This window comes from Orycteropus afer, unplaced genomic scaffold (genome assembly GCF_000298275.1).
Source record: "Orycteropus afer afer isolate SDZICR_OR568_19922 unplaced genomic scaffold, OryAfe1.0 scaffold00074, whole genome shotgun sequence".
NCBI lineage: Eukaryota > Metazoa > Chordata > Mammalia > Tubulidentata > Orycteropodidae > Orycteropus > Orycteropus afer.
The window spans coordinates 3,733,602-3,759,754 of record NW_006921661.1 but is presented as its reverse complement, the minus strand read 5'-3'; the positions used below and the strand labels follow the sequence as shown (position 1 = coordinate 3,759,754).

The 26,153-nt window shown below is 52.3% G+C and overlaps 2 protein-coding genes across 2 annotated transcripts in view; both read left to right on the top strand.

Moving 5' to 3' along the window:
- CAPN5 (calpain 5) overlaps positions 1 to 26,153 on the top strand; it is a 47,056-nt gene that overhangs the window by 6,356 nt on the left and 14,547 nt on the right. The window contains exons 2-3 of the mRNA XM_007940910.2: positions 7,890 to 8,021; positions 25,870 to 26,078. Of these exons, the coding sequence (XP_007939101.1) occupies positions 7,890 to 8,021; positions 25,870 to 26,078 (341 nt within the window). The remainder of the gene's footprint in view (positions 1 to 7,889; positions 8,022 to 25,869; positions 26,079 to 26,153) is intronic.
- Positions 14,028 to 14,519, top strand: LOC103197060 (olfactory marker protein). The gene has a single exon (XM_007940909.1). The coding sequence runs from the start codon at positions 14,028 to 14,030 to the stop codon at positions 14,517 to 14,519; it is 492 nt and encodes a 163-aa protein (XP_007939100.1).

The following is a 26,153-nucleotide window of genomic DNA, read 5'->3' as shown; positions in this document are numbered from 1 at the left end:
CTGGAGTAAGATGGTATCTCATTGTTGTTTTGATTTGCATCTCTCTAATAGCTAATGATCATGAGCATTTCTTCATATGTTTGTTGGCTGCTTGAATATTGTCCTTGGTGAAGTGTCTATTCATGTCTTCTGCCCATTTTTTAATTGGATTGTTTGTCTTTTTGTCTTCTATAGTGTTTTTGATCAAAACATTACATAATGGCAGTCAAGCACCATCCAGTTCTGGCCTCATAGCAAAGGAAGCGGTTTTTCATGGAGACAATTAGCCACGTATTCTGCTTCCAGGGAGACTGGTTTTTGAGTCAGACAGTCTTGACTGAATGTATGATATGAACAAGTCACTTCCCTTCCCAGACCTTAATTTCCCCATCTATAAATGGGAGGGATAATTCTTGCTAATCATGGCTTTTGGAGATTGAAATGACTTGAGGCGGGACACAAGTGATAAACTTTAGTTCCCCTCTCCCATCCATCTTCTCCTTGCCACCCCTGTGCTGGGGACCCAGAGCTGGAACATACCATCTCTTATGGACTCTGCAGGTGGGCCATTCCTTGTCTTCCTAAGTCCCCACCCCAGGGGACCAACCACACCCTCTCCCTCCTGCCAAGGTTCACTGTTTCTTTGTTCTTTCCAGTTCAGTAAACATCTGCTGGGCTCCCTCAGACCTGGTCAGGGAGATAAGAACTGAAGGAGACTGTCAACAAGGTGGGGAGCTCAAGGGGAATCCCCAGGCTATGCCCAAGGCCTTAGCAGGCAGGATCTCCTCTCATCCCTGTCTGGGCAGAGTGCCCACCTGTCCCTGCCAGCACCCAGCACTCTGCTGTTCCCCCCAGAAGAGAACAACTAGGAGCCAGACTAACAGGCATCAGTTTGAGGATCTTGCAGAATTTTCCCAGAACAGTCTGAGGGTCCTGATGCCCCATTTGAGCCGTCCCCTTCCCCACCCCCTAGGGCTCATGCGTATCAAACCAACCAGCTCCTGGACAAGGCTCCATTTCTTGGCTCTGCTGAACATTAAGCCCCTTTATGCTTTAAAAAAAAAAAAAAGTCAATGGTGGCACAACTGAAAGGTTGGTGGTTTGAACCCACCAGCATCTCCACAGAGAAAGCGCCAGGCAATGTGCTGCCCTAAAGATTAGCAAGAAAACAAAGCTTTCTGCTCTGTAGCAAGCACATGGGTAGCCATGAGCTGGAATTGACTTGCTGGTAACAGGTTTTTTTTTTTTTAGTGCTAAGAAATAGGTAGTTTGCACCTGAGACCTGGCAGCTGGGGGCACACACAGCACTCAGGGCTCTGCTCTGCTCAGGAGAGAAAGCGTCTCAGAGGAGGTGACCTTTAGGGTGGGCATTGCTGTGGGAGGTGATGAGGGGCCTGGAGTGGGGGAGGCAAGTCTGCTGTGGAGGAGGCAGGGCACAGCTGTAACTCCTGAGGACAGTGGCCTTTCTTTTCTGAACCAGGCGGAGGTCCTGCTCCCTTTCTGGTCCTTAGTTTCCCTAATGCTTGCTGCCTGGAGGGTGGTGACTGGGGTGAAGGTAGATAGGTAAGAAGGGATTAGGAGGAGAAGTGGGGCTCTGCGGGAACAGCCCCAGGTACCTTGCTGCATTCCTGTTTGTACACTGGTCTGGAAACCAGAGTTTCTTGTTTTGCTGAAGAGGGAGGCAGGGTTACGGGCTGTGGCCCAAGCTAGTTTGACAGGCTGGGAGGGCCTGAGAGGTCAAGGAGTGACTGCAGGTGCAGAGGGCAGTGCTCTGAGGTATGTTGACCAAAGGAGTGATCCCTACCCCACCCCTCAGGTGGCTTGACGTCAGACTCAACAGTAGGTTTCAGTCCAGTCTAATCCTGGTGGCCATTTCACCCTAACTTCCCCCAGAAGCCCTGTCTCTAGCTTCAGTGGAACCTGCCATGCCCTGTTCCTGACAGTGGAGGTGGATTATCTGGTCTGTCCCACCCAGGAGCTCACAGGCTGGTATTAAAGACCCAGAGATGAACCCAAGTATAGGCAGTGATGGAAAGAGTACACAGACAACTGTGCCAGAAGAGGGTCGCCTCAGGTAGCATTAGTCTTGAGGCTGTGGCTAGACCCCATCTTGGGAGCATTTTGAGTTCTCGTCCCCACCCCCAGGCTTAGTGACCACCAGCCCGCTCTTTATGTCTGCTCTGCTGGTATCGCTGCCTCCAGATAGCCTTCTCTGATTTCTGCCTGGGCTCCCGCCACTTTGCTAACATAGAAGGTCAGGGACTGACTCCTCCTGAGGGACCTTCTCTGACTCACTCTGTTCCCTGTATCCAGCCGATGCCCTGGAAAGATGCAAGGAATGACTAGGTGGAGGTGGAAGGACAGACATTGGTCTTGAGAAAGCCTGGGTCCCTGGTGGTGGGAGTGAGGGCCTGGGCTGCCTCTGACCCCTTGATCTCATTGCCATGTGGTAAAACCCTCTGACCTGTCTCAGATTGGGGCTGGGGTGGTTTTGTCACCTGTGTGTCACTGGACAAGTTACTTAGCCTCTCTGTTCCTTGGATTCCTGGGATTGCTAATAGTACCTATCTCCTAGGGTTCTTTTGCTCAGTGCCTGGCATACAGCAGGTGCTGGGTCAGGTGCCTGGTCTCTGTGAGCTATTTTTGTGATTGTTCCATTTGAGGTGCCCCATGGTACCTCTGACTGCTGGGCAGTCCCCTGAGGTGCTGCTGACCTGGAGGTTGGTTTCTCTAGGTTAGACTGGCAAACTTGTTCATCTCCTGGCAGCTGGGAGCATGTCCCTGGCCACGCCTCCTCTCTTTGTTCCCTCCAAAGCTAACTGAATTGCCCTGAGGTGGCTGTAGTCCCAGCTCCATCACAGTGAGTGAGAACAACCAGGCTTGTAACCTACGGCCCCTGACTCACCAGCCTGGAGAAGTGTCAAGGGCCGGAGCTGTGTTCTGGGGTGACAGGCCCAGGGAGAGTTGTGTCTGCTCTACAGGTCTGTCCTAGGAATGGCTGCTAGTGAAGTGGAAAGCTTTGGTCCGGGAGCCCAGCAGACCTGGGTCTGGGTTTTGGACTCCTCCCCTGTGGAATGGGACATTCATATCCCCATCATAGGGTCCTGGCTGGGACGATCTGAAGTGGAGTCTACCTGTGTCCCAGACACTGTTGTACTACACAGTCACCAAAGGCTGCCTCTCTCTTGAGGAGATGTGGCCCAAGGCTCCACTTCCCCCCATTCTGCCTGCCCTTTGAGGCCTCAGGGAAGTAGATGCTAAGTCATAGTGGCCTCTGCCTTGGAGAGCTGGGCTGGGTGTCTGGGGCAGGGCCTTCTAGATAAGATAAGGAGGCCAGTAGGGAGTGGAGGCAAGGCCCCTAGCTTCCCTCCTTCCTGCCTCTGCTTCCTGAGAATGTGGCCTTAGGGACAAGAAGAGCAAACCTCGAGTGAGTGAGGGTGAGAAGGTGTTGTGTGGCTTGGAAGCCCTGGACAAATGACTCCCTCCTCTCCTCCCTCAAGGAGCTCTGGTGGCACAGTGCCTAAGGCACTTGACTACTAACCAGAAGGTTGGTGGGTCAAACCCACCAGTTACTCCTCAGAAGGAAGACTATGCAATCTACTTCTGTAAAGATTTACTGCCTTGGAAACCCAAAGGGGTTTGCTATGAGTTGGAATCGACTCAATGGCAGTGAGTTTTTTTTTTTTTTTTCTCTTCCCTCACCTTCCACTCACCATTGCAGGGCTCTCAGCTTCAGCCTCAGGAGGTCCTGCTCCATGGGGGAGGCTCCAGGGGGTCCAGTCTCACACTCAGAAAAAGGCTGCTACAGTAGGTGTGCATTGGCCTGACCTGCCGTGCTCTCAGCCCGTGTCTGTGCCCTCTGAGTTGCCATTTGAACAGGTTGTCATGGGTACTAAGAGCACCACGTGTCCTGGGCCCAGGATGGGCCTGGTTGGACAGTTCTGTGTTAATCATTATATGAGCTTCTAGGAGACCCTTGGAGTGAAAGAAACACTGGAGGCTGATGTGAGCCCTCTCTGCAGTCCTCTGTTCATTCATTCATTCGTGGAGGGCCCACCATGTCCCAGACCCTGTGCTAGCTGTGAAGAACCTGGCTCTGCTCTTGGGTCTCGTGTCCAGTAGAGAGGGCCCCACAGACAACCACTTCCTCAGGGTGGTGAGGGCTGGCTTAGAGATGCCTGTAAAGGGTAGTCGGCTCCTTGACCTGTGCCTGAAGGGAAAAGGTATCAAGACTGAGGGCGCAGCTTGGACAAAGGGTCTGAGGCCTGAGACCGAGCAGAGCAATTCTGTGTGTATGTTATGAGGCTGCGTGGGTAATAATGTGGGGCTGGGGTTAGCTCTGGTGGCGCAGTGCCTAAGACATGTGACTGCTAACCAGAAGGCTAGCAGTTCACACCCACCAGTCACTCTGCAGAAGGAAGACTGGGCAATCTACTTCCATAAAGATTTACCGCCTTGGAAACTCAAAGGAGGTCACTATGGGTTGGAATTGATTCAATGGTAGTGAGTTTGGTTTTTTGAGTTTGGGATTAGATGAAACTCTGAAGGCAACGTTCTCTGAGGGTAATGGGTGGGAGTTGAGCAGGGTTGTTTTTGGCCTGTGGTTGTGGTGACTGCATTGGAGGGGGTAGCCTGGGAGGGGCAGTGAGGGGATGGGGCAATGAGGAGGGAGTGCTGGAGTTAATAGGTACTTTGGAAGAATCTTCAGGGCCAGGCTGTGGCAAGTGAGGGGAGGGCAGTGTCTTCAGGGATGCGTCCCTTGACTGTGGACATACTGCTGGGTGCTGAACTTGGGCTCTGGGATTGGAGGCGCACTGTGAGAAGAGCACCCTCACATGCAAGGTCTCATATTATTTTCCTCTGCTTGAGACTTACGTGAGGGCCTGGGCAGCACCCAGCCTGTTTCTGTGCCCATCTTGGAGGACAGGATGTTACGGTCCTGCCTGAACTCCTCCCCAGCCAAGGGGAGGGAGGGAGGTAGCTTCTTGCAAGAAAGGCCAGAGTGTGCCAGTTGTGGCCATGTGTAATTAATGAAGTTGGCAGTAGGAGCCAGCCCTTACTCTGAGCCAGGCCCTGGGCCAAGTGCTCTGCCTTCATGAACTCATGGAGTCCTTCCACATCCCTGCAGGGAGAATAATCTATCCCCTTTTCACTTGGTGAGGAAATGGAGGCACAGAGAGGTTGAGCCACAAGTCCTAAATTGCACAGCGGGTAAATGGGTGGAGCTGAAATTCGAATCCCCACTTCCTGACTCTGCTGGCCACCTCTGATAGGACTGCAGCTGCTCTGCTGTGATTGCAGGAGCCCCTGCTGAAGTGGATGAATGCAAGCCATGAGATCCACTGTTATCTTGCCCACACTGTGTGCCTGGGACATGTTATTCAACCTCTCTGGACTTTATTTTCCTCATCTGTAAAATGGGCACATCACTGCTCACCAATTAGGGCCATAGTGAGTATTAAGTAAGAGCTTGGTGCCGGCAGCACGCCTGGCACATTGAAGGCATGGCCACAGTGTTTGCCTCTTGTCATCCCACCCCCAGGGGTAGGGGAGGAATTGTTGCTGTCTCTCATTTCTGTGGAGTGAAATTCTGATAGAAGAGGAGGTGGGTCCTAAAGTGGGCTCGTAGGACACACACATGCCCCAAGCAGAGACCTGGACTGGGAAGGTGAAGGGAAACACCGTGCCCAGCCCTGCCCCATTTGACCCATTGGGCACACACAGTGCACTCAGAGGACTCTGTAGATGTCTGCTTAGCTCTACTTCCTGGGCCAGGGCTGGGGGCATGCTGGGTGCTCTCCACTCAGCCTGACAGAGGAGTGTTTATTAACGGCTGTGGGAACCCTGGGCGAGGTACCCCTTGCAGGCTGCTTCTGTTGTTGCTGGAGCCACCTTTTAGATCTGGGCATAGCCTCCTGGCACCTGAATCTTTAAACAGACTTTCATTCTCTCTGGGTTGGGCCCTGGGCTTGGTACTTGACATACCCCGATCCCTCACAAGGTGGGAACTGTTATACCCACTTTTTTGGTGAGAAAACCAAGGCTCAGGGAGCTTGCCAAATTGCAGGGCCTGGAGCTGGGATTCAGTGCCCCGTCTGAAGGCAGAGCCCATGTTTTGTCCAGGCCCTGGCACTGCCTCAGGTGAGCTGTGAAGGAAAAGCCTCACAGCACAAGGATGGAAAGCCCTGCCTAAGCCATTGGGCAGGCTCAGGTGTGGAGGGTGGGTGGTCCTGAAGCCCACCCCAGCTGGCTTTTCCAGTGGCCAGAACAAAGGGGCTTCCGGGAGTTAGGAAGGGCTGGGCGTGAGGGCCGCCTGTGGTTGTGAATCATTTCCCTGGCTGTGTCCTGTGGAGCAGCCCTTGGCAGAGAGGACTGCCTGGAGAGAGTTCCTTCCACCCAAAGCCACCCTGCCCTGTGCCACCCCCTGGCAGTGTCTACACACCAGTCTCCATGGAAAACTCCAAACGTGTTTCTGCTCTGCCAGGGCATTTGCTTGTTGTGTGCCTTTGGCAAGTGACTGCCCCCCTCTGAACCTCCATTCTCAATTGTCAAATGGAATCACAACCCTATATTCCTCAGGCAAGGAGCCCTGGTAGGGCAGATGGTTAAGCTCTTGACTGTTACTGGAAAGCTTGGTGGTTCAAACCCATCCAATGGCTTATGGTAGAAAGGTCTGGCAATCTGCCTCTGTGAAGATTACAGCCTAGGAAACCCTACGGGGCATGTGGTAGTTCAGTTTGTGTCAACTTGGCTGGGTCTGGTTGAGTGGCTGGGCAGCTGGTGGTAGTTATTCCCCATGATGAGACTGGCAATCAACTCCATGGTGGGATCTACCACAGGTGGCTGAGTAGCTGCCTTTGGGATGTGGTCTGCTTCCTGTACAGAAGGAGAAGGCTTGGGAATGGTCTCTAGCTTATGGCAACTTGGACCCTGCATGTAGCCGTGTCATTGTTCAGCAGCCTGCCATGCTCTCCGACCTTGGGACTTAAAATAGACTTAAATTAATGGCCTGCTGTGTGATTTGGTAATATCGGGACTGTACCTTTTTACTTGTCAACCTTGGGCTTGTCAGCCTCAGCAGCCAGCAGCTGTCTGAGTGAAGAAACGCCTCTAGCTCCAGTGGGCCGGGAGCTGAAAGCAGAGCTGAAGTCCAAGGCTGAGGGGCTTTCACCCAGCCCTTAGAGCCTGGCACTTTGAACTAGGACTTAAAGCCTCCAAACTGTTAGAGAATAAACTCCTATTTGTTAAGGCCATTCCATTTGTGGTATATTCTTGTCAGAGTGGCACTAGGTAACCAGAACAGGGCAGTTCCACTCTGTCACGTGGGGCTGCTATGAGTTGGAATCGACTCCATGACGTGTAGCAACTACAACTACCTCTTAGGTGGGGTGAGGGGCAGATGAGACAGCACGAAGCATGTGCCCCACACAGGGCCTGCCACAGCATTGGCACTCAGCAAACGTGCTGCCTGCCTCACTCTTCCTGCTTGTCACATGCAATTGTGATGTTTGCTTCCTTTCTGTACCCCACCCCTGTGCCACCATGACCATGGGCCCTGGGGCTGGCTGGGAGTGGGTACCACAGAGCTGCTAGTACTTGGAGGTTGATGGGAATGGACCCCTGCTGGCCAGAGAGGGCTCCAGAGAGTAGTAGGAAAGTAGTGGCCCAGACTCCAATGCCCTGGTAACCATCTATAATTTCCTTCAAACCTTTGGCAGAAGAGTGGAATTTCCCAGTCAGAATGGGAGAAGGTCATTCCAGACAAGACCTGGGGTAGCTGGATTTGGATTGGACCACACTGGCTACTTGGGGAGGGGTGATCTTCCCAGTGAGAGCTGGTCTCCTTTGTGCTGTGGGTGGGTGTCTGTGGGCTCCCTGCCCCTCATGCTGTCCCCTGAACCTATCTGCAGGACATCTGCGAGGATCCCCGCCTCTTTGTGGATGGCATCAGCTCCCATGACCTGCACCAAGGCCAGGTGGGCAACTGCTGGTTTGTGGCGGCCTGCTCGTCGCTCGCCTCCCGCGAGTCACTGTGGCAAAAGGTGAGGCTGGGGTGGGGTGTGGTCCTGGGGGATACTAACTTCCCTGCACCTCTTACTGCTAGGCACTGGAGGGGCACCTGGACATGCCACTGAGACTTTTATAAAAGCCTGTGCTGGGAATGGGGTGGGGGTGACATCAAGGCTCCCAGTATTGGGTGAGTGTCAGAACCACCTTTCCCTCCCCTGGTAGCCCAGGATCTCCTTGGGAAGATCCTGGACCTCTGAATATAGCTCCCAAAGTGGTTCTGATTGCCCCCTCCCTGCTGTCAGGGGCCCACAGTTCCTGGAGCCACCTGCTAGATACACACTTGAGAGATGTGGAAACTGCCTGCTTCTTGTTCAGTGTGGAGACACCACTAACAGTAACCTCCTGTATGTCCTTCTCTGGGCCTCACGCTCCCCAGTTGTTCAGAGGGAGGCGATCCAGATGACCTCCATCTACATGATTCATGCTTCCAAGCTGCTGAGTTTCTGGACCAGGGCCAAATGGTTTAGGTTGGAAAGAAAGGGCTTCAGGCCTGACACCTCGCCCTCTTGTGGTAGCATTAGACATTGCAGTTCTTAAATCCAACATGCAGAGCCTCTCCTGGGAAAGCATGGAGGCTGAATTCCTCCTCTTAGCTCTGGTAGCATAGTGGCTAAAAGCACTTGACTGCTAACCAGAAGGCTGGCGGTTCAAACCCACCAGCCACTCCTCGGAATATTGGGCAATCTACTTCTGCCGAGATACTGCCTCGGAAACCCAAGGAGGGGTCGCTATGAGTCGGGGCCGACTCGATGGCACATAACAACAACAACAACAACAAGGGAGGAGGAAGGTTGGGCAATCCTACTTCCGTAGTGATACTGCCTCGGAAACCCAAGGAGGGGTCGCTATGAGTCGGGGCCGACTCGACAGCAAACAACAGCAACAACAACAACAAGGGAGCTCTAGGAGCCTAAGGCACTTGACTGCTAACCAGAAGGCTGGCGGTTCAAACCTACCAGCCACTCCTCGGAAGGAAGATGGGGCAATCTACTTCTGTAGTGATACTGCCTCAGAAACCCAATTAGGGGTTGCTATGACTTGGGTCCAACTCGACGGCACATAACAACAACACAACAAGGGAGCTCTGGTAGCGTAGTGCCTAAGGCACTTGACTGCTAACCAGAAGGCTGGCGGTTCAAACCCACCAGCCACTCCTCGGAACCATAGTGATACTCCTTGGAAACCCAAGGAAGGGTAGCTATGAGTTGGGACCAACTTGATGGCAGTGAGTTTGTTTGTTTGTTTGTTTGTTTTTTTAAAGAGTTATTGGCTGAGATTGCAGCAGAGAGAGATCTGGGAGGGGTATTGCCAGGCCTGGATTCCCATTTTGGAAAATACAAATCATTGCTCCTTTCTCATTCCTACCCTTCCTGTTCTCCCAGGTAAGGGATTAGGGGTAAGGCTTAAGAGCACTGGGCATCTGAGTCTCAGAGACATGGGTTCAAGCCCCAAACTCACCATTTGGTAGCTATGCGACTTTCTGAGTTTGCTTATCTGAATAATGAGGATAATCAGAGCTACCTTTTTGGGGAGTTGTGGGAATGAAAGGAGATACTGGATTTAAGGTGCCTTGTGCTGGGTTGTGCTCAGTGAATGGGGTTGCAATAGTTGATACTGACATAATCGCATACGTATCCCCATGCCAGCAGAGTGAGCTGTGCCTCATACTCCAAGGCATCCTTCAGCCATCAGGGGGAGCCGTGCCTTTGGCTGAGGCTGGGACTGCTTTCTGTCTTCCAAATGGGTGTGGCCTCTGGAAGGTAGCCTGTCCCCCTGCCCCCATTCTAGGGCTGACCCCTGATGACCCTGTGGGGAGAAGGAGAGACTCTGCCTTGGTGCCTTTACAGAGGCCACCGCAGAGCTTATAGACCCAGGTAGTCATGGGGCCTCAGAGCCAGGAAGTTCTCAGGGACTTACATGGGGTTCACACTTGGGACTGCAAGGCCCAGAGAGGGTTGGGCCTAGAGCTGTTTTCTAGGTCTAGAACTGGTCCCCACTCTCTAGCTCCTGCCCCTTCTCTGAGCTCACCCTCCTCCACCCTCCTGTTGCTGGGCCAGGGCTCAGTCTGGGGGCTAGAGGTGGCATGTGGGCATTCTCCCTGTGACCTTGGCTGTCCCCACACCTCCCACTCTGCCCCCTAATTGCCTGTTTACCTGTGGTCTGTCCTTTGGAGGTGAGCTCCCCAGGGGCAGAGTTAACTTATATCTTCCCACTGAGCCTACCAGGAGCCTCACATACAAAAGGCTCAGGAAAGTTTTGGGAATAGAACCCCTTCCCAAACTGGCCAACTGCTGACCAGCAGCTTCACAGCCCAGTCTTGCTGCCTCCAACCTCCTTGGGACCTTCAGTGAGAGTGGAGTGGTGTGTAGGGAAGATCTTCAGCTTGCTGTCCACTCCCCCCACCCCCATGTCTGGCCCCAGGCAGCCCCCAGTGCAGCTCCCCCTCTAGCTAGTGGCAGAAAGGGCCTAGGACTTGGAGGTAGGGGGCCTATCTCTGATGCTATGTGACCTTGGGCCACCCTCATGCTTATGTCTGGGCCTGAGGTTCCTCCTGCAGGTGTTGGGGTACCTATCCTGGTTGGTCTCAGAAGCTGTAAGGGCCTGGGGGCTTGGGTACCTGGGAGGATGAGGTACCCAAGGAGGGTGGGGCAAGGGTGAAGGCTCTTGGCTAATTATGTTCTGCCTCCTGGTGCTGCCGTAGTGACAGCCGCTGAGTCCCGGAAGGAGGCCCAGGGCCCTGGGGAGCTCATTACTGGGCTTTGCCTTCCCCTCCTGTCCCTGCTGACCAGGCCGTGTTTGTTGTCACCTCTTAGTTTGTGGCCTGTTGCCCTGCAGGGCCTCCCCTGCCGCACCCTGTTTTCTCCATGGAAGGTGGGGGCAGGAACCCAGTCGGAGCTGCTCCCACCACCCTCCTGCCCAGCCTCACACTCTGGGGATGCTGAGCCTCAGATGCAGATGTATTGCACCTTCTGTAGAAATGCCTCCTCCTCCAGGGAGCCACCTCCTCCACCTCCAGCCTTGAAGCAGTCTGGGTTCAATGGGCATGGGATTTGAAGCTGGCCAGACCTGGGCTTTATTTTGGGTCCCTTACTAGTCATGTGACCTTGGGCATGTCACATTCTTGGCCTCAGTTTAAACCTGATCATTCCAGCCCCCAGGATTGTGGGGGGTGGGGGAGTGGAGAAGAGGAGGATGCAGGGGGCAAGCCCTTGACATCCAGCAGCTCTCTACATGTTTACTCCCTCTCCTGGCCCCCTTCTCTGGGTTCCCTCACCTAATTCTCTCTTCTCCCAGACACTTCTTGGCAGTGGGCCACCTTTCCTATGGGACCCCTGGTGGGGCATTATGGTCTCCCCTTACTTTGTCTCAACTGTGTGTTCCCTGGCTGTGGCCTTTAGCTGACATGGTTTTGTGAACCAGAAATCAGGATGTGACAGTGGGGTTCAGTCCTTGCCATCAGGTCTGGCCTGGTCCATGATGTCTCCATAGGGGCAAGTGTGGTCCCTATGGTTTGTCCTGCCTGGGCTGGACCCAAGGAGCTCTGGTGGCACAGTGGTTAAGAGCTTGGGTGCTAACAGAAAGGTTGGTGGTTCGAACCCCACAGCTGCTCTGTGAGAGAAAGATGTGGCAGTCTGCTTCTGTAAGATTATAGCCTTAGAAACCCTTTGGGGCAGTTCTACTCTAATTTTTAGAACTGACTGGACAGCAATGTGTTTGATTTGGTTTTGGGGCTGGACCCAGGACCAAGAGGAGTCAGTCAGGCTCCCAGCCACAGGAGAGCATGGACATGACAACCAGTCCCGGTCCATGAGAGCAAGTGCTAGGTGGTAGGCAGTACTGGGGAGAGGCCTGGGAGGGCTGCTCAGCGGCAGGACCAGGCTATCTTTTAGCTCCATTTAGAAATGTTTCCAGCTACTTGGGTGGTACAAAGCGTTAAGTGCTCACCTACTAGCCAAAAGATTGGCAGTTCAAACCTACACAGAGGCATCTTAGAAAACCGGCCTGGTGATCTGCTTCAGAAAAGTCACACAGCTTGAAAACACTGTGGAGCAGTTCTCTGCACACATGGGGTCACCGTAAGGCAGAACGAACTCCACGGCAAGTAACAACAACACAAACATTTCCTACTCCCCACCCTGGCCCTGTTATGTAAACAGTTCATGCTCTTTATGTTCAATTCACCCCACTTTACTTGAGCATGGGACCATTGTAGGTGCTGGGGACTGAAACTTTGAAAAAGTACAAAAAAGTTCCACATCACTGAAGAGTTTCATTATACAGAAACAACCAGCAAGGATTTCAGATGTTTCCTTCTAATCTTTTTCCATTCATGGTTAGAAGTACCCACTTTCCTCCCATCGCAATCTGTATTAACATCTCCCTGTCTGCTAGTCTGTGGAATACCCCTGGGGAATTGCTGCTGGTGACTCCCAGAATTGACCCCAGCACTTGAAGGTCTTGGCAGGACAAGTGCTCTATCTTTCTTAGTACTGTCCTGTTTTCCATGGAGTCCAAGATCCCACTTAAACAGCCTCCATATCTAGCAGTTGACTATGCGTGGTCCACTAGGCCCTTCAGATTGTTTTCAGTTGTTCAGTTGGCCTGTGTCTCTGCCCTCTTTTCTGTCCATGGCATGTCATGGCAGCTACTCCTCTCATTTATCCCAACTCCCAACCACACTCACATGCTCCAGCTCTTCAGTTTACCTACATGTAGTAGCTGAGCTCCTGATTCTGCCCCAAGAACTGGGGTACAAATGTTTATTAGGTTCTGCTTCTTCCTCAGCCTCCAGTCTCCTGGGGAAAACTGAGGATCATACAGGTGGAATAAGTGGTGGGACTTTAGTGGGAGATAAACCTGGTCATGGGGCTGCCACGTGGGTGTAGGACTGAGACAGAGACAGTAAGCAGGAATCATGTAGGGTCTCAAAGTGCAGTCCCTGGACCAGCAGCCTCTGCATCCTCTGGGAGGCTGTTAGAAATGCAGACTCTGCCTGCCTCAAAACCAGACTCACTGCCACTGAGTTGATTCAACTCATAGCAACCCCTCCTTGGGTTTCCCAGGCTGTTTCTCTACTGAAGTAGATTGCCCAGTCTTCCTTCCAAGGAGTGGCTGGTGGGTTTGAACTGCCAGCCTTCTGGTTAGCAGTCAAATGCCTTAGGGACTGTACCACCAGACTTACTGAATTAGATGCTCCAGGGGTGGGCTCTGGCGGTCTTTAACAAGTCCTGCAGGTGATTCAGATGCCCACTAAAGTTTGGGTCTAGGTGAGACATGATAGTGGCTGGGCCAGAGTCCTGGTGCTAGGGATGGAAGAGAGAGCTCAAAGGGTATTTGGGAGGCAGAATCTACAGGCCTTGAAAATTGGGTAGGGAGAGGTGAGGGTGAAAGGGAGTTGAGGCTGGGTCTCAGGTTTGGCTTGGTGACTTCAAATCTTAAATGAGGTGGGCCCTCTCTGGTCCTTGGCCTTTCCCGTACCTTCCCACCAGGTGGTAGTCCAGCCTCTCCATACATACCTCCAGTGAGCTGTGCTCCCCACCTCCCTCCCCTCTTACTGCCCTTATGAAGTGTTCCCTTCTTCACAAACAAGCCCGCTCCCAGCGTCGTTGTCAGGGCGGTTGCCACAGCAATTGACATCAGCAACTGGTCCCCGAGGAGTCAGTCTCTCACCCACCTGCCTGCCTGCAGTGCCTCCTTTACCACTTGCGCAAGACAAGAGGAGGCGTCTGGGACCCCTGGGAAGTTTGACATGTGGGTCTCCCACCGCTCCCACACCCCATTTGGAGGACTGGGTGGGGCTTGGAAGGGCCTGTGGTAGAGAAGTGAGGGTGGAGGAGGAGGGCTGAGGGTGGCGAGGAGGGTAGGCGGGGCCCCTCTCTGTAGCCTCTTCCCTTGGTGCCCGGAGGCGCCAGCCCATTCGGCTCCCTGACAGCGGTGGTGGTGGTGGCAGCAGTAGCAGAAGCAGCAGCAGTGGGGTGATGGCGGAGGACGGGCCACAGAAGCCTCAGCTCGAGATGCCGCTGGTCCTGGATGAGGACCTGACCAAGCAGATGAGGCTGCGTGTCGAGAGCCTGAAACAGCGTGGGGAGAAGCGCCAGGATGGCGAGAAGCTGCTGCGGCCAGCGGAGTCTGTATACCGCCTCGACTTCATCCAGCAGAAGAACCTGCAGTTTGAGCGCTGGAATGTGGTGCTGGACAAGGCAGGCAAGGTCACCATCACGGGCACCTCGCAGAACTGGACGCCAGACCTCACCAACCTCATGACACGCCAGCTTCTGGACCCCACTGCCATCTTCTGGCGCCAGGAGGACTCAGATGCCATAGATTGGAATGAGGCTGATGCCCTGGAGTTTGGGGAGCGCCTGTCAGACCTGGCCAAGATCCGCAAGGTCATGTACTTCCTCATCACCTTTAGCGAGGGCCTCGAGCCTGCCAACCTCAAGGCCTCTGTGGTTTTTAGCCAGCTCTGAGGGCAGCCCCTCACTGCTGCTCTTCCTCTCATCCGGCTGCTCTGCCCTGCCCATGCCCACTCCCCCAAGGTGTGTGCTTGGGGACATTCTTCTAGCTGTTCAGCTTGTACTTGGCTCAGCCAGCCACTCCCTGGAGTCCTGTGTCCCTTCACTCCCTGGAGTCCTGTATCCTTCCTCTTTTCCTTTTCCCTGGTGCTGGCACTCCTGCTCGTGGGTGGAATTCAAGGCTCTGTAGTCTAGAAGCTGAACTGGCTGACGCTACTTCTGCGGTAGACGATAGAGGCCTGATCGGGATTGGTGGGGGAAGATAGAGAGGCCCTGGGCAGCTGCCTTTTCCCTGCCTCATGTGGGGAGGAGAGACTGAGACAGAGAGACACAGACAGATAAAGAGATCCAAAGAACTGGACATCCAGCCTATTCTGGAGATGGAGAGACAGAGACAATAGGAGCAACTACCTTGGGAAGCAAGCACACAGGCGTATGGTGCCCGCCCGGCCACAGTGCACTTTGCAGAAGCCCATGTCTAGAGGTGAACACCCAGCCTAGCGACCCAGGAGAGTGCTACTCCCAATGGGCCTGGTGGGGTCCCATAATGCCTCAGGGCAGTCAGGACATTGGGCAGGGCTGCAGTGGAGATTGTGGTCTCTCTCTCCATCTGGCCGAGTGGGTCTTGGAAATGGCGGGGGCGTGGTGGAAGGTGTGCTGGCTCAGCTCTGGCTCTTCTGGGAATGACTCAGAGTGAAGAAGTGAAGGAGTGGGAGGGGTATAAAAAAGTCACATAGAGATCTATCTACCTATCTTTATTGTATGTACATTTGTATTAAGAGAGAACGTGTTATATTCATATGGATATATTCTAGAGGTCTAGTCCTGCCCTATGTACAAGTCTGCTTTTATATTATTGTGTAGTTGCCCAGCTGTTCAAGGGTGGCTCATAGCAGGGCCTTGGTCAGGAAGACCTTGGTAAGGGCTTTCTGAGTTGGGGACTTCATGGCTCATGCGGTGGAGTGGGGATCGGCCTTGTAATGTGGCTTCTCTCTGCCTGGGGAGACTGGTGGGAGGAGGTCCAGGCCCCAGGGCTCTCTAGGCCTCACATGTAGCCTGCTGGATAGTTGGATTTTTCCCAGCTCACTAGTCGAGAAGGCATCTGTCAAACTTCTTCAGAGCTGAGGGACAGGGCAGGGCGAGGCCTGGTAGGGCAGTTTTGAGGGCTGGTGGTCAGATGTGGGCTGGAGGGGTCACTGGGGTATAATGAAGAAATGCTGACCTCAGGTCATTGGGTGTAACCACTCAAAAAAAGACAGGGAAACTATGGCATAAAGAGGGCCTTGCCCAGTTGTCAACAGATTCTGTTCCAGCTCCCAAGCCTCAGGCCCCTTCATACTGCTCAGACATAGAGAGTGCACCCCTTAGGGAGGAGCCTAACTCACTTGGTCAGGTGGCAAGGGCCCTCAGAAAATATCCCCAACACCCTTTTTCAATGCCAGTCTGTTTTATGTCCCTGGTCAGACAGAGGCATGTCCACATTTCCCCCCATGAAGCAGAACCATGGGGAGCCTTGGGGCCCTGGGAGCAGATGCACTGAGAGGTGGATAGTCAGAGCCATCCCAGGGTAGCTGAGGCTGCTGGTAGGACAACTAGCCATCAGAGGTGTTAAGCAGGAGCGGGGTGTTGAGGAGATTGGCTGTGGTGGGAGCTACGGTCCTTTCTAATTTGGAATTCTGGGGCCTGTTCTGGGGCATGCTTAAAGTCCTGGCCATTGCCTGCCTTTGTTCCCTGCTGACTACTTGGGAGGGATAGACCCCTGAGGGTGGCCCTACCCTCTGCTTCTTTGCTTGACCTCTCCCTGCAGCTTTATGGGCCTTGTAGTCCAACCTGCCTGTATCCCTGCCCTCCTCTCACCTCCGCCTCGTGCACGTGGGTGAGTGCTTCTGTGTGCCCACGCTGTGTCCCCAATAAAGTCTATGCACCCTCCCCTGGTGTGTGTGTCTCTGTCTGTGGGTCACCCCTCTCCTTAAGGAGCTCTGTTATATCCCCCTGTCCCTTCACAGCTCTGAGCATCCCTACGTCCCACACCCCTCTTCCCAACAACTTTCAGGGATGAGGGCAGAGCAGTCAGGTGACTGGCTCAAGGCCAACATCAGGATTGGGTTTAGAACAGGCTCTCCTGACACCCAGCTAGGAACCAACATCCCAGAGAACTTTTTCTCCAGTAGCCTGAAGATCAGCCTTTTTATGAAGTGTGGAGAGAGCCATGTTGAGGCCAGGGAGCAGGGGGTGCCATTTGGCCCTAGGAGAACACAGACCAGAGGGGCTGGGCTGGGCATGCATGAGACCATCTTCCATCTGCAGCCTTCCTCCCTTGCAGGGTGCTGGACAGGGGCCAGAAAGGATAGGGGGAGTAGCTGAGGGTGGGGTGGGGTCAGGCCTGTGCCATGGTTTAGTAGCCTGGTCTCTGTCACTGACTGCATGTCCTCAGACAGCCTCTAACCCTCTCAGACAGCCTCTGACCCTCTCAGACCTTCCATCCATACAGTGGTGTGAATGACCTTGCCCTCTGAAGTCCCTCCCAGCCCCTAGTATTTGGGACCTTAATGCCCCACTTGACCCTTTCTCAGATCTCTGTTCTTTCATCTCTCTCAAGCTCAGTCGTTTTATAGAGACAACTGAGGCCCAGAAGCATAAGGTCCCAGAGGGTGTGGAGAAGCTAGAACAAGGGGTGTGGGTGGACCTGGGCCTGTGAACCTTCAGCCCTGTAACACTGACCCAGGTCAGGCCAGGCCAGCTTTCTTCCCTGAGACCTACTGTCAGGCCCGCTTCACAGGCCACACTTGCAGCTTTGTGTGGTAATTGTCCTTGCTTCCAAATGGCCCCTCCAGCCAGGTCTCACCTCCCCTTTCCTCCTCACTCCAGAGCTTTCCTTTATTTATTTATTTATTTTTCTTTTTATTTTGATTTGGGTGAAGATTTACAGAGTAAATTCACTTTTCATACAGCAGCAGTTCACATATACTTTGTCTCATGTCATTGACCAAAATTTACAATGCAACAGCTCCCCTCCCACTTCCTCCCCATAGTTACCTCTTTCCAGTGTCCATCCCTCCATACTCTTCTGCACCCTGAGCTGTCTCCCTGTGCATAAGCAGCCTTTCCTTCTCCCATGATTGTTCTCTCCAGGGTGTGTGTCTACTTGAGGTAAATGTTTAACTCACTTGCCTGTTCTTTGTTTGGTTGGAAACCACAGGTGTGGGTTCAATCCCAGACCTGAAGGGCAGCTAGGGGCCATAGTCTCAGTGGTTTCACCAGGCTCTATTGGACCAGCAAACCAGAGCTTTCCTTTAGATCAACTACTTCCGGCTCATGTCCTTTCCCCCTTTACACCTCTCAGGGCATCCAAAGAACCCTTCCTTCCCCAGCCCTATACTGCCCCTGCCTCCCACAACCCCAATTCCCATCTCCCAGGAATCTCTGATTTCCTGGACATACCCTTCTCTAAGCCTTGCCTTTCCAGCCACTGTCTTCATCTACTCCTGGAGATGCCTTGGGGTGGGAGGCAAGGAGAATAGAGACAGAGCAATAGAGGGCCTGGTTTTCACCCCTGACTGGGGGCAGGGGGTGCCAAGAATGAGAAATGAGGACCCATTTTTCATGGAAACCACAGAAACCACAGGGTTAAAAGACCTGCCATTTCCTGAGCTTCTGCCTCACAGAGATGCAATGTGTGTAGTGGTTAGGAACCTGCCCTGGCTCTGCCACTGACCAGCTAGCTGTGTGATCCTGGGCAAGTAATAGAGCCTCTCTGAGCCTGTTTCCTTATCTGTCAGCTGAGACCCATCATGGTACCTACCTCACAGAGTTGTGAAGATTAAACAGGTTAATGTCTGTAAAGTATTCAGAGCTTTACAGAGCTGGCCCATGGGGACCCTCTGGTTGTTTGTTGTTACTGTCCCAGTCACCACAAACACTTGGTCTTAATTTTCACCATTATTCTGGGAGGAAGGGGCAAGGGCAGCCTTTTTACTGATGAGGAGCAAAAGGTTCAGAGAAGTGAAGTGAGTTGCCCAAGGCGACACAGCAGGCCAGTGCCTATGGTATCAGGTGAGGTGGTATGGAAGGATGGGCAGGGGCCAGGCTGGACTCTCTGATCAGAGAGTAGGGGTTATAGGGGAGGAGATTGTCCTCCACCACTGTCCCCAGGTTCCCCCATCCCAGTGTAGCAAATCCCTGGGTCTTAGGATGGTACTCTCAGCCATCCCAGTATAGCCGGGGAGATGGAGGCTCAGTGGGAGGGGCTGCCGAGGCTGGGGGTCCCTACCTAGGTCTCTCAGCCTCTGGCTGAGCTCTCTCCTCCTGCCTCAGGCTCTCTGCCTTGTAAACATGAATGCCCGGGGCCCCTCCACAGTTGCATCAGGAGTCCTGATCCCCAGGGGTGGTGAGCCGACAGACTGGGGTTCTGCTCCCCAAGGAGGCAGCAGGGTGGTGCCCAACCTCCCTGCCCTCTTCCAGTCATGGCATCTGAAACTCTGGGAATTTGAGACTTAGAATCAATAGTTGATAATGGAAGAATCTCAGATGTTAAGAACCTGGGACCCTTTAGTTTTGAGGGCTCGAAGAGGCCTTGTAGTTCATTTCCACCAACTTTGATAACACAGAAAACCCTACCACAGTCCCTCACCCTGTACCCGGCAGGCCTTGTTCAGAAGTGCTCTGAGCTTCTCCTCTGGGGTCCCAGGCAGAGATCTGTGAGAAGCCTCCTCCCTATGCCATGTATACACACACTTACACACATGTACACTCTCACACATGGGCATACTTGTGTACACATGCTGGCCTTCAGACATGTACACACACACACTCACAAATGTACATGCTTGTGTACACACACACTGACACACACAGAGCTCATGGGCTGTGCTTCCCACACTGGTCTCCTGACCCTCCCAGCCCTCTCTTCCTATCTCACAGCCTTGGCAGAGCCCAGGTCTGTACCAGCCCTGGTAGCATTTGAGCTCAGCCAGGGCTCTGCTTGTGTTTAGGTATGAGTCCCCCAGGGGAATCCTGAGGGAGCTCTCCAAGAGTCAGTCACTAGGGGGCACTGTGATGTGCTCCTCAAGGGAGCTCTTGAGGTTTCTGGGCTGAATCTACAGTGGGTGGCTGTTAATGGGTCCCCTGGGTGTGAGGGAGACTCCAAATCCTACATAGTCCTGGTCTCCCGGCCAGGTCAGCCCATGCCTCTGCCTCTCAGGCCTGCTTTTCCCATCAGCTCAGGTGGGTGCTGCTGAGGTTTTCTTTCTCTTCTTGGAAGAAGAGTTGACCAGAGAGTCGCAACTCTCTCCTAGTTCCTCTCAGCAGTTCTCAGACTGTTATGTGAGTACACAGACACTCCACACGCCAACAGGGGTGACCTGCCTGTGTGCATAGCACTCAACAGTTCATGCCACACCTCCAAGGTCATTGTCTCCCTTAGTTCTCACCATAGTCCTGGAAGTAGAGTAGGTAGATGAGGAAACTGAGGCCCAGAGAAGGAGCCAGTATTTCCCAGTTGAAACTTAGTAAGTCCCTGGTCCCTGCATATATTGTAGTTGGTGATGTGGTGATAAGTAATGTGTACAAGGTCACTGACCAGTCAGAGGCTTTGCTGTGACCAACTCTCAGAGTTTTCCTGCCAGACAGACTCAGCCAGACTTGGAGCTAGGCCAGGCACTGTGCTGGATACTGGGCATCTGGGATGAGTCAGACATGGCTTTAGCCCTCAAGGAGCTCCTACCAGTATGCAGGGAAGAGAGAGACACACTGGGGCAGCCCGGAGGAGGGGCTGCCCAAATGAGCCCAGGTGGAGGGCTCTGTTAGGGAGACCCCTGCAAGCGGCTATTCAGCTAGCCCCAGAGGGCCAGGGGAGGGGGATGGGTGTTCCAGGCAGAGAGCACCACACGTGCACAGGTGTAGAGACATGAGGCATCATGGGGTTTTTGGAGGCTGTGGTACATTTCCAAGTTGTCTGAGAGAGGGTGTTCAGGAATGAGGCTAAGAGGGCCAGCAGAACTGACCCCATAGGGCTTTGATGCCAGGCCAGGGAACTGGTGTCCCGGGTGATGGGAGCTTTCTCAACTCTAGGTAATGTAACAGTGGACAGAACAGCCTAGGCTGATTTCCTCTGCATCCCCCAGGCAGCATGTAAATAATTCTGGATGCATCTCTGAAAGATACAAAACCCAAAAATCCTCACTGCCATCAAGTCAATTCTGACTCATAGCAACTCTATAAGACAGAGTAGAATTGCCCCATAGGGTTTCCAAGGCTGTAAATCTTTATAGAAGCAGACTGGCTCATCTTTCTCCTGCAGAGCAGCTGGTGGGTTAGAACCACCAACTTTATGGTTAGCAGCCAAAAATATTTAACCACTGTGTTACCAGAGCTCCTTTTCTGAAAGAAAAGGGGTCATTAAAAAATAATAATAATCACAATACCATTATGCAACTAAAATGTTTTAAAATAATTCCTCAGTATCATCAAATACCCAGTAAGTGTTCTAATTTCCTGTTTGTGTCTATGTTTATATTTGTCTGAATGAGATCTAAACAAAAGTCCATAACTGCAATTGGTTGATTCCCTTTTTTAAATTTTTATTTTGCTTTGCAATTTATTTGTTAAAGAAACTAGGTCGTTTAACCCAAGCAGTTTCCCACTGTCTGGGTTTTGCTGACTGCATCTTCATGGTGTCATTTAACATGTCCCTTTGCCCTTTGCATTTCCAGTAAACTGCAACTTAGATCTAGAAGCTTGATCAGTTTCAATTTTTTTGGCATGGCTGCTTCATGGAGGCGTTGCTCTTTCTCTCAGGAGGCACATCCTGGCTGGTAGCTTTCTTTCTGGTAGTGTTCAAAGCCTTTAATGGTCATTGCCTAAACCCATTCATTTGTCAGTGGTTGAAAAATGGTGGTAGACTGATAGTATCATTTCATCCTCACTTATTAGTTGGTTTTCTTCTCCAGATAAAAAAACTTCCCTCATTTACTATTTGATTATACTCCAGCATAGTTTGTGAGAAGCTCTGGTAGTACAATGGTTAAGGCATCTGACTGCTAACAAAAACGGTCAATAGTTCAAACCCACCAACCGCTCTGTGGAAGAAAGATGAAGTGGTCTGCTTCTGTAAAGATCTGTGGCCTTGAAAACTCAATAGGAGGCGCTATGAGTCAGAATTGACTTGATGGCAGTGAATTTCTTTTGAAATTTATATAGGGATGATAGGATAAATGCTTGATTTTTTTTTCCCTTTAGTTTTCCAGTTTAAAAATAATGGATCCCCTACCATCCTACTATTTCTAATGAGTGTTATTGTTTTAAGTGTCCTTATGATTTCATGGATTTGAACATACTTGATGTATTTTAGTCCATTGTAGTTATCCTTATTGATGGCCAATTGGCCCATCTTTGGCCACTCCTTTGATGTGGAGTCTTTGATCACTTTCTTGATTTCTGGCATATCCAGATGTGGTGGGGGAGAGAGTTTAATGTGTGCACATGTGTGAGCTCACCTGCTTGGACAGTCCCCTTCCTGCTGCCCAATTTAGCAGGAGTGAAAGGCTGACCTGGGCCCACTCCATGCCAGGTCCAATGGTTGTGATGCAGGACAGAGGGGAAGTTGAGGCCCATGGGATCCCTAACTCTGGGTCTTCAGACCCTGGGGCCTCATTAGCTGCTTCTTGAGCCATAGAGGGCTCAGAGCCAAGCCCTGAGTCTGGCTAATGATCTTCCCCCAGCCCCAACAGGACCTCCCAGCACCCCATGAGGGCTCTTCTCCTCCCTCCTCTTTCTCGCTCCCCTCCCCATGCAGTCCAGAACATTCCGAGCAGGTGAGAAGGAGCGCAGTGGGGTCAGTGGCCCCGGCCAGTGCTTAGGATCCCCTGTTGCTCTGGGGCCTTGGGCCGCTTCTTGTTCCTCAGCCTTCCACTCTGTTCAGTGGGGATAGCCCCCATCTGTCCTCCTGCTAAAGGAGCTCTGATTGTAAAGTGTTAAGGCATTTGGCTGCTGACAAAATGGTTGGTATGTTTGGACCCACCAGCCACTCCATGAGGCAGTCTGCTTCCATAAATATTTACAGCCAATGGGGGTCACTATGAGTCGGAGTTGACTCGATGGCATTGAGTTTTTTTTTTTTTTTTTGTCTTGTCCTCCTGTTATTAGGGAGAAAAACATCTGGATAGTGGGTGGAATGTTCAGGGCTGGGAACATGTGATTAGTTTTTGGTCCAGTTTTCTGTCCTGGAAGTAAAATGGGGAAAGAAAGCTAGGGGTCAGGCTAGGGGTCAGGCGAGGGATCAGGCAAGGGGTCAGGCTAGGGTTCAGGTGAGGGGTCAGGCAAGGGGCAGGCCTGAAAGTTTTTACTTAGAGGTGACTGAAAAGAGAAGCAAGGAGCAAGAAGGTGGGAAAAGGAAAAATGTGGAACACTTGCTGGGTTCCTGTGCACTGTCCTGGGCCCTGGGTTTGAATCCCGCCTCCCTCATGCATGCCTATGGGCAGCCTTCTGCCAGTGACTTCCCATAGTATTGCCTCAAAAGATTGTTGTAAGATCAGGCCAATAGAGCAAAGCAGCCCAGCCCGCCCTGGCATCTAGCTGGTCTCCATTAGTGCTGGCAGTGCCTTTCACTGTGGTTAGCATTTACATTTTCTTGGTCTCAAATGTCCCATCAGGGAGTACTTCCCTTTGCCAGCATCACTTTTGATGGTAAGAGGCATGTGAACAAAAGCATTCTTAGTAAGTGTGGGGGTTGGGGAATCATCTTTGGCCAAAGTCTCTGTGCTCAGGCTGTGTGGAGTTCTGGGGCTTATTATGCCTCTTGATTCTTTTCTGGATCTCAGCCTGGATCCCTGGGTGCAAACTGTCCTACCTGGGGTGGTTTGGTCCTAGAAGGAGCTGCCTGTCACCCTGGTGGGGCTGAGCCCCATTAGGTCCCATCCACTTGGCCGAGTGAAGAGTCTTCCCTTCGCTGCCCACCTCTGGCAGACCAGTTTGCCTTCATGTGCCCTCATCTATTTGTTGGATGCCCACTGCCCACCCTAAGGACATTTGCTCTGAAGTTGCTGCTGGCCATCCAGGGCAAGCCCCCCATTTCCTTCTCTCCACAGCCTAGGGTGCACCTTGTGTTGGCCTCAGCACTTTACCTGTGTGCATGGCTCTCCAACAGACTGGGAGCCTCTTAAGGGCGTGTGCTTTGTCTGATTCATCAGGGTCTCAGGACTCAGCCAAGAGCCAGGCACACAGCAGTCCACAGTGATGAAGATTCATCTTTGGAGGCAAACAGATCTGGGTTTAGATTCTGGTGTATTAGTCTCCTAGGGCTGCCATAACAAAGAATCACACAATGGGTGGCTTAAAACAACAACATTTTATTGTCTCATAGCTCTAGAGAGTAGGTCTGAATTCAGGATGTTGGCAGGGTCATGCTCTCTCCAAAGGCTGTAGGGGAAGGTCCTTTCTTGTTTCTCCCAGTTCTGGTGGCATAACTCCAATCTCCGCCTCTGTCTTCAGGTGATTGTCGCCCACCTTTGTCTCCCTGAGTTTCTTCTTTTTATAAGGATACCAGTCATACTGGATTAGGACCCACCCTACTCTAGTAAAGGAGCCCTGGTGACACAGTAGTTAAGCACTCTGCTGAACTGAAAGGTTAGCAGTTTGAACCCACCAGTCATTCCACAGGAGAAAGATGTGGCAATCAGCTTCCATAAAGATTATTGTTGTCCACTGCCATCAAGGCGATTAGACTCATAGCGACCCCTCCTTGGGTTTCTGAGGCAGTATCACTACAGAAGTAGATTGCCCAGTCTTCCTTCCAAGGAGTGACTGGTGGGTTTGATCTGCCAGCCTTTTGGTTAGCAGTCAAGTGCCTTAGGGACTATGCCAAAGATTACAGCCTTGGAAACCGTATGGAGAAATTCTACTCTGTCCTGTAGGGCCGCTATGAGTCAGAATCAACTTGATGGCAGTGGGTTTGGTTTTGATTTTCTACACCAGTATGACTTCATCTTAACTTACTTAATAACTTCTTCAACGATTTCAAGCAAGGTCACGTTTTAGGTCAAGAGTTCAACATATCTTTTTGGGTGGACACAATTAAACCCATAACACGTGGCTTCCTGTTTTCTAGCTGTATGACCCTGGAGGAGTTACTTCCCATCTCTGAGCCTCATTTTCCTCATCTATAAAACAGGGATGGATAATAGTAATCTACTCACAGGGTTGTTGTGGGACTTTAATGAGAAAATCCATGGCACATGGTACCTGGCATTTCCAAGATGCTCCATAAATAATAGCTATTACTAGAGTCTCAATCTCTGTCTATTAATTTATTCATTTGGTCAAGCACCCTCTGGGCTAGGTTCTGGGTATATAGCATTGACCAAGACTGATGGGTCCCTGCCCTCAGACAGCTGACATTCTAGGCATAGTGGTAGATATTGAACACAGCATCACACAGTGACTGTTTTGGGGATCAGTGTCTCAACCTAGGTGCCATGAGATTGGTGGATAGGGGTCCAGGCCTTGTTTGAAGAGTCGGGGAGGACTTCTGGCTGAGGAAGACCCTAAAGGATGGGTAGGAGTTAGCTGAGTGGAGAGGAGGAGGAAGAACAGGTGTGGAGTTCCTGACCAGGGAAAGGTCACGGAGCAGGGAGCAGAGGGTAGTGACTGGGGTGGGAGAAGGTAGAGGAATGAAGCTGGAGAGAGGTGTGGGATGGGACCAGAGCACATTAAAGGTTTGGATCTTATTCTCCAGAGATGATCAGATTGCTTGTCTGAAAGATCCCACTGTTGCTGTAGGGAGCAGGGAGGAGCAAGGGCAGATGTAGCAGCTGGAGGCTGATGGAGCGTGGGGGGCAGGGTGAGGAGGGTTGGGCAAAGTGGTGCCAGTGGGACTGGGAGGGAGAGATGGGTTTCAGAAGACTGGGAGTTAGGGTGGGCCTGATGGGATGGAGAGAGGGAAGGGAGGAGGCCAGAGAGAGACAGACAGACAGACAGACAGGATCCCCTAGGAATTAGTGATATGGATGTAGTTGTGATAGAGGAGGATGCCGAGGAAGGCACGAGGAAGGGAGGGGAAAGCTCATAGAATCTTAGAGTAATAAAGCTGGAAGGAGCCTAAGGAAGCTGCTAACCACTGCAGACCTGGGGAAACTGAAGCCCAGAGGTGAGAAGGATCTGCTCCAGGTTCCACACTGGTTCATGACAGAGACAGGAATTGAAGCCAGCATTCCTGTCCATTTTGATTTCCTGGAGGCTTGCACACCCATTTGCTTAGGAAATCAAGTGTGCCCCTCAGTGTGTCTCCTTCCTATCCCCCATCCCCACCCAGGTCATCCCAGACTGGAAGGAGCAGGAGTGGGACCCTGAGAAGCCCGACGCCTATGCCGGCATTTTCCACTTCCACTTCTGGCGCTTCGGGGAGTGGGTGGATGTGGTCATCGACGACCGGCTACCCACGGTCAACAACCAGCTCATCTACTGCCACTCCAACTCCCACAATGAGTTCTGGTGTGCCCTGGTAGAGAAGGCCTATGCCAAGTAGGTACTGGTGGGGGAGGGCAGGTGGGTGGGCAGGACTGCTGATGGGCTCGAAGAACATGCTTCTTTACCCAG